This window comes from Panthera uncia, chromosome A2, assembly GCF_023721935.1.
Source record: "Panthera uncia isolate 11264 chromosome A2, Puncia_PCG_1.0, whole genome shotgun sequence".
Classification (NCBI taxonomy): domain Eukaryota; kingdom Metazoa; phylum Chordata; class Mammalia; order Carnivora; family Felidae; genus Panthera; species Panthera uncia.
The window spans coordinates 15,043,997-15,061,520 of record NC_064816.1 but is presented as its reverse complement, the minus strand read 5'-3'; the positions used below and the strand labels follow the sequence as shown (position 1 = coordinate 15,061,520).

The window sequence follows — 17,524 nt, the reverse complement described above, 5'->3', positions numbered from 1 at the left end:
AAAGAATGAAATCTTGCCATTTGCAACAACGTGGATGGAACTAGAGTGTTTTATGCTAAGGGAAATAAGTCAGCCAGAGAAAGACAAATACATGATTTCACTCATCCGTCGAATTTAAGAAACAAAGCAGGTGAACATAGGAGACGGGAAGGAAAAATAAGATGAAAACAGAGAGGGAGGCAAACCATAAGAGACTCTTAAATACAGCGAACAAACTCAGGGTTGCTGGGGAAGGGGTGGGTGGGGAATGGGCTACATGGGCGATGGGTATTAAGGAGGGTACTTGTGATGGGCACTGGGTGTTGTATGTAAGTGATGAATCACTAAATTCTACTCCTGAAACCATTACTGCCCTATATGTTAACTAACTTGGATTTAAGCGAAAAAAATAAAAATAAAAATAAAATAAAAAACGAGGTGCCCATCTCCCACCTCATGCTGCCACAGAACAAAACAAAAATAAAACAAGAGTTAGGACAGCCTTCTCACTGGCAAATGAGGGGCCAAGGGGACAGCCGGTGGGCAGTGGGTGGCGGTCACTTCCTCTGAGACCGTTGGCTCTGGTTTCTGGGAGCTGTACTGTGTTCTCCGTGGGGCCAGGAGAGACCCGGTGGGCAGCTGGGGTCGGACTCTGGGCAGCGTCTGTCACCTCCTCTAGCTGTCCCAGGCCGCTGACCCCAGGCAGCTGGGTCCTCTGCAGAGTTGTGGGCTGGCTGCTGGCCGGGGTGCTGGGGAGCGGGGGGTCCCCCTGCCTTGACCAGCTCCCTGGCGCTTTAGACCCATCTGCTAAAGGCAAGGCGAGTCCCACAGTTCTGATCACAGATGATCACAGATGACCACAGATATTCCCCTTAGGATCCCGGCTCTGTGTCCAACCTTCTAGGAGGCGCTGAGACCAGAGGAAGGACCAGACTCAGGGGCCGCGACTCCCCAGGGCTTGCAGACTGACAGAGGGAAAGACCACCCCAGTAAGCAGGCGGGACCAGCGGCACTGGGGCGGTGGGCTGGGTTTTCTGAGCGGTTTGGCACTGGTCCTTCTCCCCACCCACCACTGTTCCCCCTCACCACTCCCCCCCTCTTGGTCTTGAGGAACCAGTTGGGGGTTGAGCGGGGGAGGGCAGGGGGTGCCGATTGGGCCACAGGGCGGGCCACACCCCGTGAGGTCACCCAGCCCTGGATAAAGGGGTGCAGAGACTGCTCAGGTGGCAGAGCCTTCGTTCGCCGGTCGCCTCCGGAACCCAGAATGAAGCTAGTCTTTCCTGCCCTGCTGTTCCTTGGGGCCCTTGGTGAGTGCAGGGACTTGGGGGTGCGCCCGCCGGCTGGGCGCCGCGGTCGCCATAACCCGCGAGATGGGCGCGCGTGTCCCCGCGCCCTGCGGGGTGGGCGCCCGTGTGGCCGCGTCGCACGAGATGGGCTCCTGTGTCCCTGCGCCCCGCGGGATCGGTGCCCCTCTGTCCCTGCGCCCCGCCGGGTGGGCGCCCAGAGCCTGCAGCGTGGGAGGCTGCGGGGGTGCGGGGGTGCTGGGGGTCTTGGGGCCGGGCCCCGCCCACCTGCCTGGGGAGGAGCCAGAGCCGAGCTCCTCCAGGCGGATCCGGGAGTTCCCAGAGCTGCGCAAAGCGTCCCAAAGAGCCTTCTGGGACCCTGTCCCATTGCGTCCCAGCAGGACCTCTGGTAGCCATAGGACTGTTGCAGGCTTTTTGCATGGGAGGAAAATGAGACCCAGAGAGCATGAGAGACTTGCCCAAGACACACAGGAGACGGGAGTCAGAAGCCAGCCCCGGCAGGGCTGTGCGACATGGGCAAGACAGAGCCCCAGTTTCTTCAGTTAAAAAACGAGTCCAGCCACCTGCCCACACAGTTGTGAGGTGGAGGCTGGCTGCCCGCTGCTCAACGGCAGGCCAAGGTGCGCACGTTTCCCACCCCGGAAGGGCAGCGCTGGTGGCACAGACAGCCCCCCACCCCCACCCACCCCACGGCCACCGGACCCCACTGTCAGAGGGTCTACGAGAAAGATGATTGATTTCTGTTCTATTTTTAAAGTTTATTTATTTTGAAAGAGAAAGAGTGCGCGCACCAGTCGGGGAGGGGCAGAGAAGAGAGAGAGGCAGAGAGAGAGAGAGAGAGGGAGAGGGAATCCCAAGGAGGCTCCGCACTGCCAGCACGGGTCCCAATGGAGGGCTCGAACTCACAAAACGTGAGATCATCACCTGAGCCGAACTCAAGAGTCTGATGCTTAACTGACTGAGCCACCCAGGGGCACCCCCCTCGCCCTGATTTCTGGTTTTCAATGTGCCCAGACGAGAATTATTTGAAACAATTTCTGGGAGTGCACAGAGGGCACTCACCAGTTGTAGACATCAGTGATGTTAATGTGTGAGGGCGGGGCTTCCGGCAGTGGAGGGGCGGAGCTGTGAGGGGCATGAGTGCCTGGGAACTAAGTGGGGGGTCGGGGGAGAAGGACAGGTGTCTCCCAATTCCCAGGCCCCTGCCAGCCCAGGTCAGCCTCCTCTGAGCTGGGCGCTCCCTGGGTGGAAAAGACTAATAGGGCGCACAGTGACCTTATGCCCCCAAACCTAGGGACTGTGAAGCCATCCCTGTCCCCACCTCTGGTCCCCTTCTCCAAGTTCCTTCCTATGGTATTGTCATCCCTGTCTTCTCTGAGGCAGGATCGGGTCTGCCAAGACCAACTTCCCTTCTGCCCCCTGACCTGGGGCTTGCTGGGTAGCACAGCACAGGGTTGGGGCTGCTTGGGAGAGATCGAGAAGCAGGAAACCTTGCTTTCCTGGATGTGGTCACAGGTCGCAGCCACAGATCCTGGCTCAGAGTTGCACCCTTGGGTTCCACTTTCACTTGAATCTTTGGTTGCCTCGCCCCCTCCCTTCACCCCCTCCCCCCTGCTGAATCTGCAGTTTAAGTCCTACAGTCAATAGAATGGTGGCTAGCATCCTAAAGTGTCACTGAAACCCTGTCGTCCCCTGCGGAAGGAGTGGCACCTGCCCTGGGGGATTCCTGCCCTGCCTCCATGGCTGTGCTGGCTGGCAGAGGCTGGCTGGGCCGAGAAGGGTAGCTCCATCCCAGCCCCTGCCCTTTGAGGTCAGAACACCGCATGTCTGCATGGAAGCAATCACAGGATGCCTACTTTCAAGAAGTTTCCATCCAGGCTCATGGGGGCAGCATCTGAGGGGCAGATAGTTCAGATGCTAGGTTGGGGATACAGGAGGGGCCAGCCCTACACCTGCTTTGGGGAACATATCATCTTGAGGGGGGGGGTGTGTGGGTTCAGAGCCGGCTGGGGAGAGCTCTTGGTGGGGGGGGGGGGGGGGGGGGGGGGGGGGGGGTTGGGGTGCCCGTGGGGCCCGGGGGGTTGGGGGGGCTGGGACTGTGGATCTTGGAAAACCCCTCAGTGGTCCTTTAGTCTCCTAGTTCAGCCAAGGGAGAAATGAGCTCTACTCGTGGGTTCCCCATTCCTGCTGCTGTTCGTGCCCTCCCCCCACCTTGAAGCATGCCCTTCTGTTTGGCTCTCCCTCTTCACCCCCAGATCCCATCCGTCACCAAGCTAATTCCTGACACCAGCTCCCTATTCCTGCTCCTTCTCCATTCCCAGTGCTTTTCTGCTTGGTTCCCGGCTTTTAGTCCACTCCCTCCCCCATTCTAGGCAGAGCCCTTATCTCTACTCTCTTCATGAGCGAGCTCTACTCCCTCTGGAACCAGACCTCCCCTAACCAGCTTGGAGGGCTTTCCACGCTCTGACCCCAAATCCTTTACTCACCCCATCTCCACTGCAGCCCGCTTCTAACCTAGCCAGCCTAAATAGACTGGCTAGCCTTGTGGCAAGAACAGGGCGAGCATCCTTAGCTTATCCTTAGCTTCCTCTTTTTTGACTTTTTTTTCCTCTCCGGATGGGAGGGGAGATTTTGTCCCGTCTGCTTACATGAGACACAGTGCTGTGTATACAGACTTCCAGTAAATGTTACTGGGTCACGAGTGGCTGGATAGGACCAGGTTAATATTTGTATGGCAGGACAGTTCCCTGAGGGCCTCGGGATCGATTACATCGTTTGGGATTTCCTGGGACGACGGTCAGTGGGGAAGGAGTGTGGCAGCATATGCCCCTGAGCCCCTGCTGACTCAGCCTGGGAGCCGCTGCCCTCCTCCCCTCACCCTCCCAGGGAGCCTCAAATACCTTGGCGGGTCTGACTGCGCAGGGGATGGTTCATGAACAGGAGGTAGCAAAGGGCTGCATGTTCCACTCTAAAGCGTATCCAAGTGGGAAAGGGGCTTTTGCAATCACGTGTGTGCACGTGTGTGTGAGAGAGAGAGAGAGATAGTTTTATCGAGCTATATTTTACATATCATAAGATTCACCTACTTCGAGTGTACAATTCAATGCTTTTTTTTAAAATTTTTTTTAATGTTTTTATTTATTTTTGAGATAGAGAGAGACAGAGCATGAATGGGGGAGGGTCAGAACGAGAGGGAGACACAGAATCTGAAGCAGGCTCCAGGCTCTGAGCTGTCAGCCCAGAGCCCGACGCGGGGCTCGAACTCACGGACCGCGAGATCGTGACCTGAGCCGAAGTCGGGCGCTTAACCGACTGAGCCACCCAGGCGCCCCTACAATTCAATGCTTTTTAGGAATTTTACGAAGGGGCACAACCATCACTGTAAAATCTTTTTAGTACATCTCCGCCCCGCTGATAAGATTCTTCATGTCCATTTAGAGTTACTCTCCTTTCCCGCCCCAGCAGCCGGCCAATCGCTAGTTACGTTCTGTTTCATCAATTTGCCTTTTAGGACCTTTCACATACAAACGGAGTCATACAGCAGGTGGTGTCGTGTGTCTGGTTTCTTCCATTTAGCGTGAATGAGGCTCATTCATGTTGTAGTGCATACTGCTGGTTCTTTCCTTTTTACTGCCAAATCATACTCTGTTGTGTGCATGCACCGCATTTTGTCTAGCCATTCACCCGTGGCTGGACTTTCAGGCTGTCTCCACTTTGTGGCTTTCCTGAATAATGCCGCTGTGAATATTCATACAGGAGTCTTTATGCAGACATATGCTTTTATTTCTTTTGGGTACATATCTAGAAGTGGAATTCCTGGGTCAAAATGTTTAACATTTTGAGAAGCTGCCAATTTGTTTCCCAAAGTGGCTTCAACTGACTGAGCACCCCCCCGCCCCCCCAGGCACCTCTGTGTTTGTATTTTCTTAACTGACTTTTGAAACACAGAAGTTTTGGATTTTGAGAGGTCACTTTATCAAGTTTTTGCATTTATGGACTGTGCTATTGGTGCCATGGCTGATTAAACTTTGCCTATCCCAAGCTTGCAAAGTTTTTCCCTGTGTTTCCTTCTAAAAGTTTAATTGTTTTATCTCTTATACTAAATTCTATGATCCACTTTCTGTGTATGGTGTGAGGTAGGGCTCTAAGTTAATCGTTTTTGTATGTGGATATATGTTATGCTAGGACCCTTTGTTAACAGACTGCCCTTCTGCCAATGAATTGCCTTAGTGCCTTTGTCTAAAATCAATTGAATGTACATATAAGCATTCTATTTCATTGATCCATATGTCTGTCTTTATGTTAATATCACACCCTTTTGATAACTTTGGCTTTATAGCATATTTTGAAATTAGGAAGTAAAATTTCTCGAGGTTTGTTCTTTTTCAAAATTGTTTCACCATTATATATAAATTATACAAAAATAAATTGTAAATATAAATTATACAGAATTATTTTGGCTAGTTTGCATCAATTTATTTATCTTATATAAATTATAGAATCTGCTTGTCAACTTCTGCAAACCTCCCCCTCATCCCAGCCTGCTGGAATTGTGATAGGGTTTGTGTTGATTCTCTATCTCAGTTTAAGGAGAATTACCATCCTAACAATATTGAATTCATAAGGCGTGCACATAAACGTTTCTCCATTTATTTAGATCTTTAATTTCTCTCAGCAAAGTTTTAATTTTCAGTGTAAGTTTTGTATGTTTTGGTTAAATATTTCCTTAAGTATTTAACTCTTTTTGATGTTTTTGCGAATAGAATTATTTTCTTAATTTTATTTTTGGAGCATCCAGGGCTTATCTGCAAAAATATAATTGCTCTTTGTATATTGACCTTGAATCCTGTGACCTTGTTATATTTGTGTATTCGTTCTAATAGCATTCTGTGCACTCCTTAGGATTTTCTAGAGGATCGTGTCATCTGCAAATAAAGACAGTTTTACTCCTTCCTTTCTGGTCTGGATGACTTCTATTGCATTTTCTTATTATTGTGGCTAGAATCTCCAGTATTTTGTTGCACAGGAAACCTGAGAGTGGAGACTTGATCTTCCGGGGGCAAGCCTTCAGTCTTTCACCATTTTAATTTAATGGTGAAAAACTGTAAGTTTTTCATAGATGCCATTTATCAGGCAACCACGTGTTGGTTAAGAGCTGTGAGCAAATCTGGTCCAGGCTCCTTCCTAATTGCATCGACCCTATCAGCAAGGTAGGAGAGCCAGTCTTTCTGATACAGAGGCGAATGGTGGTAACTCGGGCACATTGACCCATTTGGTACACGACTCGGTGTAGCTACTGACAAGGAGTCTGGTGCAGTTAAGTTGCCTCGGCATCAGCGGGGGGCGGTTCTTGCAGTTACAACCGTCTAGAGACACCTGGATTCTTGGCTAGATTTTGCCACTGTTGAGCCGTCAGTCCCTCAGCCTCCTCAAAAGCCAGATTCCACATTAACAAAACAGGAGCAAGAATCCCTTTCCTGCCTACCTCCCAGCTTCAAGCGGGACAAAGCTCCACCAACTGAGGCAAAGGAGCATCACCAGTTCTTAGAGGTAGGAAATGTGTCAGTTACAGGAAGGAAGATAACCCAGAGTCTCTGACTGTCTCCTTGAATTTGCGGAGAATCAGAGCCCTCTGGCCGGCAGAGAACGCTTGTTAGACAGTCAAGACACTTCCACTTGAGGAGACTGGCCTGACCTAGTGGCCGAATGGGGCAGAAGGAGGAGGAGCAGAGAGATGAAGGAGTCTGGATAAGTCTGGCAGGGGGTGAGGTGGCCTCTCCCATGGGCAGTGGTTGAGCCCTTACTCCTGGGTTTCTTTCTCCCAGGACTGTGTCTGGGCACCTTTAGGAGAAGTGTTCGGTGGTGCACCATATCACAAGCAGAGGAAGCAAAATGCACCAAATTCCAACAGAATATGAGAGAAGTGGGTGGCCCCAATGTCTTCTGCACAAGGAAAAACTCTCGCCAAGAATGTATCCAGGCCATCAAGGTAAGTCAGTACCATGTGTTGGTTGGAACCAAATTGAATGGAAGGGAAGGGAAGGGAATAAAGTAAAAAATGTATTTCCCCCTTCTTCTGCTTTTCTTCCTGGGCACCGATGGGTTGGGAGTGCTCCTTCCTCATAGGACACAAGACTATTTGGAAAGCAGATACTAACATTCTAAAGCGGAAACACCACGTGTGGGGAAACTGTGGTTGCAACACAATTTTTTTTTCTTTTTTTTATTGTTTATTTATTTATTTTGAGAGACAGAGGCAGGGAGGAACACAAGCAGGGAAGGGGCAGAGGGGGAGAGAGAGAGAGAGAGAGAGAGAGAGAGAGAGAATCCCAAGCAGGCTCCATGCTGCCAGCTGCAGAGCCCAACATGGGACTCAAACACCTGAACTGTGAAATCATGACCTGAGCCGAAACCGAGTTGAACGCTTAATGGACTCAGCCACACAGGCGCCCCGGAACTTGCATTTTCTAAAGTAATGGCAATAAAATGAATCCTACCTTGCTGGTGATTTTATAAATAAAACGAAAGCCTACCTTGCTGGTGATTTTATAGTGAAACTGATCTTCGTGGTTGGTGGCCTTCCAAATTGGCATTACAAATCTTCTGGAAAGTGGAATAACAAGAACAGCCAGGGCCACGAAGATAAACAAGGTCACTGTCTGAGCGAGTCCACGCTTAGTTGCCCATCCCAAGGTGACAGGCCATCGGAAGGAAAAAATTCTACGAGGACAAAGCTACCCATGAGAGCATAGATTTCATAGCAAAAAGAAAGTGCTGAACATCTGAGGGGTTATTTGACAAACTATGGAACAACCACATTATGATAAAATGTTATGAAGTCAATAAAGGCCCTGCAGAAGTATGAAAATGCATGCCATTTTAGAAGAAAAAAGCAGTCCACAACATATTATCTGTACCAGAGAGGGGCGGAGAGGAGAGAGAGAGAGAATCCCAAGCAGTCTCCACGTTCAGCTTGGAGCCTGATATGGGGCTCGATCCCATGACTCTGATCATGACCCGAGCCAAAATCAGGAGTTGGACACTCAACCGACTGGGCCACCCCGGTGCCCCTAGAATAAACAACTGTAAGTATAAATGACTGTGAAGGGCAGGAACGATGAGACGATACAGGCGGGGACGCTTATAAGAAAGAGACAATATGCCAACGTCCGTAGTTAAAGCTATTGCCCTCAAAAGAGGGAACTTTGACTCGTGCCACCAAGTGAACATGAGTGAGTATGCCCCAAAGGAGACCCTTTTGAAGATCCTTCTAGATCTTTCTGACCTCCTGAAATCCAGTTGCCTGGGTTGCCTGGGCTCTCTCCTGAAGCTGGCCTGGCCTCTTTGCTTTCAGGCGAACAAGGCAGATGCTGTGACCCTTGATGGTGGTCTGGTGTACGAGGCAGGCCTGGACCCCAATAAACTGCGACCTGTAGCGGCTGAGGTCTATGGGACCCAAGCGGGTGAGTTCTCCCTGGAGACCCGGAAGCTGGGGTGACCCTGGCCTTGGCCCCGGGCTCTGTGCAGGGTGGATGAGATCTAGAGGTGGGCTCACGGACGGCATCCCACTTGCAGGGAACTGAGTCCCTGGGCTCTTTGGGCCTGATGCTGACCCGCTGGGGGAGGACACGTATGTGCTCCCTGGGGAAACAGAGCAGGTCCCAGGAAAAGCTAGCATATGGCTTCCTTTTCCACCAGGGCAAGGTCACGTTGGGCTGTTTTTCTCCCTCTGGTCTGGGCTAAGAGCTTTCAATTCTCTCTGTCCCTTTGCAGAGCCACAAATCCACTATTATGCTGTGGCCATAGCAAAGAAGGGAACCAACTTCCAGCTGAACCAGCTACAAGGCAGGAAGTCCTGCCACACAGGCCTTGGCAGGTCCGCCAGATGGAACATCCCTATGGGGTTGCTTCGTCCATTCTTAAACTGGGCAGGGCCGCCCGAGCCCCTGGAGAAGGGTAAGATGACTGGAGGACTGTGGGCAGTCTCTGGGCGGGGGGAGGGGGGTCTCCACGCTGGCTGCACACGCAGGCCACTTTGTAAACGTGGGATGAACCCCAGTGGGCCCACCGCACCAGCGGCCCTTTGGGAGGCGGCAGCAGAGTCTGCTGTCGGCCAAGGTGAGGCTCTGAGAGCCCAGCCTCACGTAAGAGGTTGTCCCACAGGGGTGGAGGAAGGGGCTCTGTCTCCACCCCCCTCCCCTCCCGCCCCTCCCCAGTTCGTGCCCGTCCCTGGGAGATGTGATGAGCTGCTGGCTCACACATCTGTGACCTATTTCTCTGTGTTCAACAGCTGCGGCCAACTTCTTCTCTGCCAGCTGTGTGCCCTGTGTGGATGGGAAAGAGTACCCCAACCTGTGTAGCCTGTGTGCGGGGACAGGGGAGAACAAATGTGCCTGCTCCTCCCAGGAACCATACTTTGGCTACGCCGGTGCCTTCAAGTGAGTGAGAAGGCCCTCTTCTCCCCAGTGGCCTGAGCACCCTGTGTCCTCAGGCTGGGAGTCCTTTTCTCTGGCCCCAGTCACAGCTCAGCCTGCCAGCAGGGACCGCAGAGCAGGTGTCGTTCTCCTGAGTCCAAAGAGGGCACTGGCTTTGCCCAGTGCACGTGCCCCTCCAGCCCCCTCCCCCCCAGACCCCCCTCTACGGGCCCCTTACCTCTACCCCAGCCTCGTGAGCCGTCACCCCGACAGGGGTCGTTCCTTGTCCCCATAGACGAGGCTGTGGCTTTGTTTGCGCTGGGATGTCCTGTGTTTCCCTGCTGACTTCCGCCCTCTCCCTAGCCACAGAGGGACTGAAGGGGTCTTGTCATGAGACAACCAGTCCCTCGCTCCCGGAAGGACAGCTGGAGCGTCCAGGCTGATGTGGTCTGCCCCGCGCGGGCTTCTCCTCCAGCCGGGAGACAGCGAGCTCTGCCCGACTGCCCCCTGCACCCCCTGCCCCCCCATGCCCCGTGCTGAGGCGGATGCTGCTTCTCTCCCCACATCTGCCTCCTGAGCTCAGGCATTTTTGCAGACGGAGGCCTCCCCGCTTGGCCGCAGCACATTTGCCCACTCGGTCCTGGGAGAAGGGACCACGTACTCAGGCATATAGAGGCTTCAGATCCTTTTATATAGAAAGACCCGTTTTGCCCTTTCAGGCCCTAACGCAGGAGGTGGGGGGCTCTGGCCAACCCCTAAGCCGTCCTTCCTCACAATCTATCTGGAGGTGGCCGCCTTCCCAGACAGGTGCGCTCCAAAGCCTCAGAGGAGGGGAGCCCGGGGCCCTGCTCCCCTGGGAGGCCCGAGGAAGAAGCTGGGGACAGCCGGCTCTGTGCTGACCCTTCTGCGACTTTCTCATTTCACAGGTGTCTGCATGAAGGAGGTGGAGATGTGGCTTTTGTCAGGCACACTACAGTGTTTGGTAAGAAGTGGGAGGAGAGCTAGGGTACAGCCTCCTTTTCTTTTATTTCCCCGTAATTCTGAGCACTGAGCAAATTGGACTCTTCACTTCTTGGCACGCTATTATCAAGGTTCTCTACGGGGCAGGCCTCTTGTTTGATGTTATTTCCTGTTTTACTTTTCTTTAAAAAAATGTTTTACTGTCTATTTGTTTTTGAGAGAGAGAGACAGAGCACCAGCGGGGGAGGGGCAGAGAGAGAGGGAGACACAGAATCGGAAACAGGCTCCAGGTTCCGAGCCGTCAGCCCAGAGCCCGACGCGGGGCTCGAACTCACGGACCGTGAGATCGTGACCTGAGCCGAAGTCGGACGCTTAACCGACTGAGCCACCCAGGCGCCCCCCCCTTATTTCCCATTTTAAGCCATCGGTTTTCTCTAAATCCCCCAATACCCACTGCCTTTCTTTTCCTCAGAGACACCCCCACCTCTGTCCCCAACACAGGTTTTTGGGTTCTGAGACCACAAAAGTTTCGGCATTAGAAACCATGCTGCTGCCAGGATTTTCCATTCAGCATCTTGTTTTGGAGATTTATCTGTGTTGTATGTCTAGTTCAGTGTTTCTGACAGCTGAGGAATGCTCATCGGGTCTACTTATCTGTCACCCTAGGTCACCTTGCCCTTCCCTCTCCCACAAACAGCTCCATGACTCACGTTCTCCTGTGTGTCCTCTTACTGTTGTGCAGGAGAAGATTCCTGAAATACCACATGCTGATGCACCCTGCTGGGTGTGCACGGGCTGAACACATGCTTACCAGGACCACCAGAGACAGACCCACCCCACTGACCCGAGACCTCCGGAGATAGGCTTACATTGATCATCTCAATATATTTGCTAGTCATTTTCTAATCTTGACTATTTTCCTATTTAGTTTAATGCCTGTTTCTTCATGATGTTGATTCAAGGAGAGGCATTCTTTCTTTAGTTTATTTATTTTGAAAGAGACAGAGAGAGTGCTCGTTTCGGCAGCACATATACTAAAATTGAAAGAGACAGAGAGCGAGCGAGCAGGGGAGGGGCAGAGAGAGAGGGAGAGAATCCCAAGCAGGCTCTGCGATGGGAGTGCAGAGCCCAACGTGGGTTGGTGGAGAGAGATCTCACCCTACACTTGGCTGTTCGTTTTCAAATCTCGTTGAGCTAAAAGTGTAGAATTCTTTTGCTGGATTTCTAAAAACGTCATCCTTTAATTTTAATTAGAATTGTTTTGAGTTTAAATTGGTCCATGGGGAACTATATTTAATGTTAAGTTGTCCAATCCCTGATCACGATGAGTTTTCCTCCTTTGATCACACCTCTTCTACGTCCTTTAACAGAACTTACAAAGTTTCTCTTTGTTGGTCTTATTGTGCGAGGTTAGTTACTAGCTCTTTCATGGTTTGGGTTGCCATTACAGTCTGATATTCTAGGTTAGCTTCTGCTTGGTTGTTGCTAATGAGGATAATACTTGGCTTTGGAAGTTCTACCCTGCTGGATACCGTTATTGGTTTTATTCCTTCTTCCTTGGTTTTGTTGGCTTTCTATATAGATGACCACATCATCTTTATTTTTTTATTTTCAGTTTTTGAGGCGGGGTGGGGAAGGGCACAGGGGGAGCGAGAGAGAGAATCCCAAGCAGCCTCCACACCCAGTGGGGAGCTCAGTCTCACAACCATTGAGATCATGAGCTGAGCGGAAGTCAAGAGTCAGACGCTCGACAGACGGAGCCACCCAGGCACCCCCGTGGATCACATCATCTTTAAATAGAGTTTGCCTTCTTCCTTCTAGCGGTTCCATCTCGTTTCTTTTGTCAGTTGCGTCCGGCACTGTGTTGGCAATGTGACAGCGGACATTTTTGCTTTGTTCCTGATTTTGAAGCGAATGCTTGCATTTTCTCCTGCTAGTATGATTTTGCTGCAGCCATTTTGATGAAAGGCATTTCTCAAGTTCAAGAACTTTACCGAATTCTCCATATTACTAGTTTCCTGAAACAAACAAACAAAAAACCCAACCACAACTAGATGTTGAACACACACCTGCTTTTTCTGCATCTGTTAAGATTATCTCATGGTGCTTATTAATGACGTGGAGTACTCTGGGTTTTTAGATGATTGACCGTTCTTTATTAATGAAATAAGCTGATAAACCTTAACCCTGATCTATTAGTTTTTAAAATACTCTGTTAGGTTGAGTTAGCTAATGTATATCTGAGATTTTTGCACGTATGCTCATAAGGAAAATAGGCCTGTAATTCTTCTCTCCTGTACTGCTCTCTCTGATTTTGAGCTCAAGGTTGTACTACTCTGCTAAAAGGACTTGGGCAGGTTCCTGTCACTTTACATATTGTCACTATACATGCTCATATATGGGATACATTGGCAGTTCCAAATCGGGCTGAACTCACTCATAAAAACAGACTTTCCCCTTCTTTTGGTAACACCTCATGTTGGGAAGTGATTCAACTGTACATCCTGCCTTAAAAATGTTTGTAACTTTTTATTCTTTCTAGAGAGGTGGGTAAGGCAGCGCCCCCTGGCTCGTGCGCTGGGATTGCCTCTACCCTGGGACCCTTTTCTAGGAGGGGTTGCCATGGAAACAGATGGGGTCTGGTTCAGCCTCCTTGGCGGGCCAGGCAGAAGGTGCAACAATCCCAGAGCAGCCTGTATGATCCAGAGGAACACTGGGCTAGCCCCCAGGGCTTTCTGGTTACTATCTTTACTTTTTTTGAGTGTTCCGGAGCAATCCACTGCCTTTCTGACACCACCACCCCCCCCCCCCACCCCCCACCAGTTTTGTAGAATACCTATGAGGTCTCCTCTAGCTCACGATGTGGGAGAAGGGGAGCTGCAGTTCACGGTTAATGCCTACAGTGGGCTCATCCGGGCTCCCCTCCACCTCCGCCTTGCCTCCAGAGACCCTGCCAGACAAGGCCGACCAGGACAAGTACGAGCTGCTCTGCTTAAACAACACTCGGAAGCCAGTGGACGCGTTCAAGGAGTGTCACCTGGCCCGGATCCCTTCTCACGCTGTCGTGGCCCGAAGTGTGGACGGCAAGGAGGACTTGATCTGGAAGCTTCTCGACAAGGCGCAGGTGTCCACCTCCTCCACCCCTCTCCCCCCCCCCCCCCCCCCCCCCCCGCTCCCAAGGTCCTCCCCGCCTGCCTGGATTTGCCGTGGGGAGCTTCCTTCCTTCCCGAATGTCCTGCTGCTTTACAAGTCTTTCTGCGGCCTCTCTGCACAAAGGCTAACAGATTCATTGGGCTCTGGACAGCAGAAACAATAGAGGTCTCTCCAGCATTACTGATGAACGGTGTCTCAGGGGCTGGAGCAGCAACAGGGGGACGATGAGGCAGTATTCTCAGGACTCTAAGGTGCCTGGGCCCTAGCGGCTTTTGAAGCCACAGCTGAATGAGCCACGGGGCCAGTCCCTCCACACGAGGAAGTGAACCAAGGTCCCCAACGCTCAGAATCATCCCCAAGCTCCGGGCGCTGTGGTTCAACATTGTGCTTCTCTTTCCTGTCTATTTCCCACTGACGCTGTAATTCCATTTTTCCTTAATCAGGAAAAGTTTGGAAAAGACAAGTCACCTGCGTTCCAGCTCTTTGGCTCCCCTAACAAAGAGAAGGATCTGCTGTTCAAAGACTCTGCCCTTGGGTTTTTGAGGGTCCCCTCGAAGGTCGATTCTGGGCTGTACCTTGGCTTCAACTACCTCACTGCCATCCAGGGCCTGAGGGAAAGTGAGTGAGGCCCGGGCAAGCCCTGCGGTCAGGCTGGTGGGGGTGCTAAGCCAAGGGGCAGGCCTTCCAGAAAGTACTCTCCCTTCTCCGGCAGCAGAGCTCTGCTCTGGAGCGGCCCTTGTCCATTCGAGGCAGATGCCAGTGTGCTGTGAAGCAAGGCAGGGCATTTTAACATGCGGGAGAGTCTCCAGACTAATGTGACAGACACCCAGTTAATGCGGTTGTATGTCCCCGGCTCCCCGGCCTGGACAGAACAATCAACTTGCCTCTTTATGAAGTAAGAACTACGCGCATGAACCGAGAGACCCAGGGCCCCTCCTGGGATGAATCTGGAAGCCTGGTGAACGCAGTTCTGGACTGGGGCCCTGGACTTGGCCGGGATACCACAGGGGGCCAGCTCAGCCATGGCTCCTCCTCTCCTGGGGGGCTGAGATGGAGTCAGCCTGAGCGAGGACACTGCACTGCAGTTAATGGTGGTGCCTGACTGAGGGGAGGTCAGTCCCCTAGGCCATCTCTTGGGGCTGCCGCTGTCTGTGTCCTGGAGCTTTAATCCCGTGGGACCCCGATACTAGGCAAGTCACCGCACTAAGGCTTGAAGGGTGGGTTAGAAGCCAGGGAAGCCTCCAAAGGAACCGAAATAGGAAGCCCGGGGTTACGCGCGCCTGGCGAAGGGGTTGGGCCTCGGAGAGTGGAGGGGGAGAGCGGCAGGGGGCAGCGAGCGCAGGGCTTCCGGGCGGTGGGCGGCGCCTGGGTGTCCCCGCCAGGCACTGGGCCCCACGACCGCTGTGTCCCTGTGTGTCCCTGTGCGCAGCGGCTGCCGAAGTGGCGGAGAGGCGCGCGCGCGTCGCTTGGTGCGCGGTGGGCGGAGCGGAGGAGCGCAAGTGCCAGCAGTGGAGTCGCGCGAGCCTCGGGAACGTGACCTGTGTCTCGGCGCCCACCGGCGAGGACTGCATCGCCCTGGTCCTGGTAGGGGCGCGGGCTCCGCGGGGGGTGGGGGGGCGATCGGGACCGGGAGACACCGTGCAGGCGGGGCACGGGCCCAGAATGCTTGTGGCCTTTCCACTCTCCTGCTTCGAGGAACAGTCGTGATTGTTGCAGGGCGCTGGGAGGACATAGAAAGGTAGCTCGTAGAAAAACAAACAGCAGAGATACACCACGGCTAAAGTCCTGATAATTTCCTAGCCCCGGATTTCTCCGGACACCTGTGCGCGTGCCCCCAACCGTCCTGGATCGTGCCAGTTCGGTTGGTTTTGAGTCCTTGCCACTTAATGGTACATCGTGGCCGTTCTCCCACGTGAATATCTCTTCCCTGAAAACACTGAAAAATGATTTGAGGATGTCTTTCCCGTGGCTGTGGCTGTTCAGCCACGAACCTATTCTGCTTTGGCCCGTTATTTTGTTACTACCATTAGACCCCCCACCCTGCCCCCCGTGCTGCATCCCTGAATAGAAATTTTCATCCATATCTTCATATCTCCAGTTTTTAAAAAAATTTTTAAGTTTATTTATTTTGAGAGAGAGAGAGAGAGAGAGAGTGTGTGTGTGTGTGTGTGTGTGTGTGCAAGTGGGGGAGGGGCAGAGAAAGAGGGAGAGAGAATCCCAAGCAGGCTCCACACTGTCAGCACAGAGCCTGATGTGGGGCTCGAACGCTCAAACTGGTGAAATCATGACTTGAGCCCAGATCAAGAGTCAGAGGCTTCACCGGCTGAGCCACCCAGGTGCCCCTCCAGTTTCTTTTTTAAAATTTTTAACGCTTATTTATTTTTGAGAGAGAGAGAGAGTGGGGAAGGCGCAGAGAAAGAGGGAGACATAGAATCCGAAGCAGGCTCTGAGCTGGCAGCACAGAGCCCGATGTGGGGCTCGAACTCACAAACTCATGTGGGATCGTGACCTGAGGTGAAGTCGGACGCTTAACTGACTGAACCACCCAGGCGCCCCCCAGCTTTTTTTTTTTTTTTTAAATAGAGTTGTAAGAAAATTATTACTGAGCCGAAGAGCGAGTTTGCAGTCTTGATGAATCCATACTCGAATGTTGGGGTGCGGGTGCGTTCATTCCCCTGGCGGGGCAGCTCAGTCGTTTCTGCTTATTTGTTGAACAACTTCTGTGTCGAACTTGAGCGTAACGCCAAGGGGCTGAGACCAGACAAGGCGGCTTGTTCGATCCGTCTCCTCACTGAGTGAGGCTGGTCCAGGAGGGCGTCCCAAGAGCGTTTGGGGGGCAGAGGGTCAATGCAACCTGTGCCTGGTCTGTCCCTTGGGAGCGACCGCACGAAAGGTGCACGGGGCTGATAATCGAGAGTGTGCCAAGTGTTTCCTTGGGTGCTCAGTTCAAACAGGCCCTGTCTCTTTCTGCTACCTCGTCAGAGCACCTGACATTCTCTGACCTAAAGCCATTCTCTCAGACAGCCTAGAAATAGGCGAGACGGGAAAGCTCCTCTCTGTATGGTGCCGACGATTTGCTTTGGTTTTACAGAAAGGAGAAGCCGACGCCCTGAGCCTGGATGGAGGACTGATTTATGTCGCGGGCAAGTGTGGTTTGGTGCCTATCCTGGCAGAGAACCAAAGTAAGTCGGTGTTGGGGGGGGGGGGGGGGGGGCCTCTCCGGTTTTTTTCTTCTGGCCCCATGGAGCAGTAACCCCACTTGGTGGGTCCAGGGGCAGATGCTGAGATGGACGGATGCGTTCCAACAGGAGAATCGGGGGGGGTGGGGGGCAAGAACGGATGAAAGGGGCCTTTACCCACACGGCCTGTGTGTTGAGAAGTGACAAAGCACAGATTGGTTTCCTCCTCTTCATGTAAAACAGGATTTTAGTCAAGTACAATATACATACAGAAAAGTGCCCGTAAGTGCAACTCAGTGACGTGTCACAAACTGGTGGGTCCCCATGCCCTAGTGCCCCAATCACGGCAAGTTCCAGATGGCCCCTGGCGCCCTCCTGCCACCAGCTGCCTTACTCAAGAGAGGGCAGTAACCCCTGACTTCAAACGGCACAGATCAATTCTGCCTGTTGAAAAAAAATTTTTTTTTAATTTTTATTCATTTTTTGAGAGAGAGATGGAGACAGAGCGTGAGCAGGGGAGGGGCAGAGAGAGAAG

General features: G+C 52.4%; 1 protein-coding gene across 1 annotated transcript in view; it reads left to right on the top strand.

Annotated features, from left to right (window-relative positions):
* Nucleotides 1-1,178: 1,178 nt before the first annotated feature.
* The window catches only part of LTF (lactotransferrin), a 30,262-nt gene continuing 13,916 nt past the window's right edge, over nt 1,179-17,524 (top strand). Inside the window, exons 1-10 of the mRNA XM_049640329.1 lie at nt 1,179-1,286; nt 7,109-7,272; nt 8,638-8,746; nt 9,057-9,239; nt 9,574-9,721; nt 10,624-10,679; nt 13,603-13,781; nt 14,254-14,428; nt 15,240-15,394; nt 16,902-16,992. Coding sequence (XP_049496286.1) covers nt 1,244-1,286; nt 7,109-7,272; nt 8,638-8,746; nt 9,057-9,239; nt 9,574-9,721; nt 10,624-10,679; nt 13,603-13,781; nt 14,254-14,428; nt 15,240-15,394; nt 16,902-16,992 — 1,303 coding nt within the window. The 5' untranslated portion in view covers nt 1,179-1,243. The remainder of the gene's footprint in view (nt 1,287-7,108; nt 7,273-8,637; nt 8,747-9,056; nt 9,240-9,573; nt 9,722-10,623; nt 10,680-13,602; nt 13,782-14,253; nt 14,429-15,239; nt 15,395-16,901; nt 16,993-17,524) is intronic.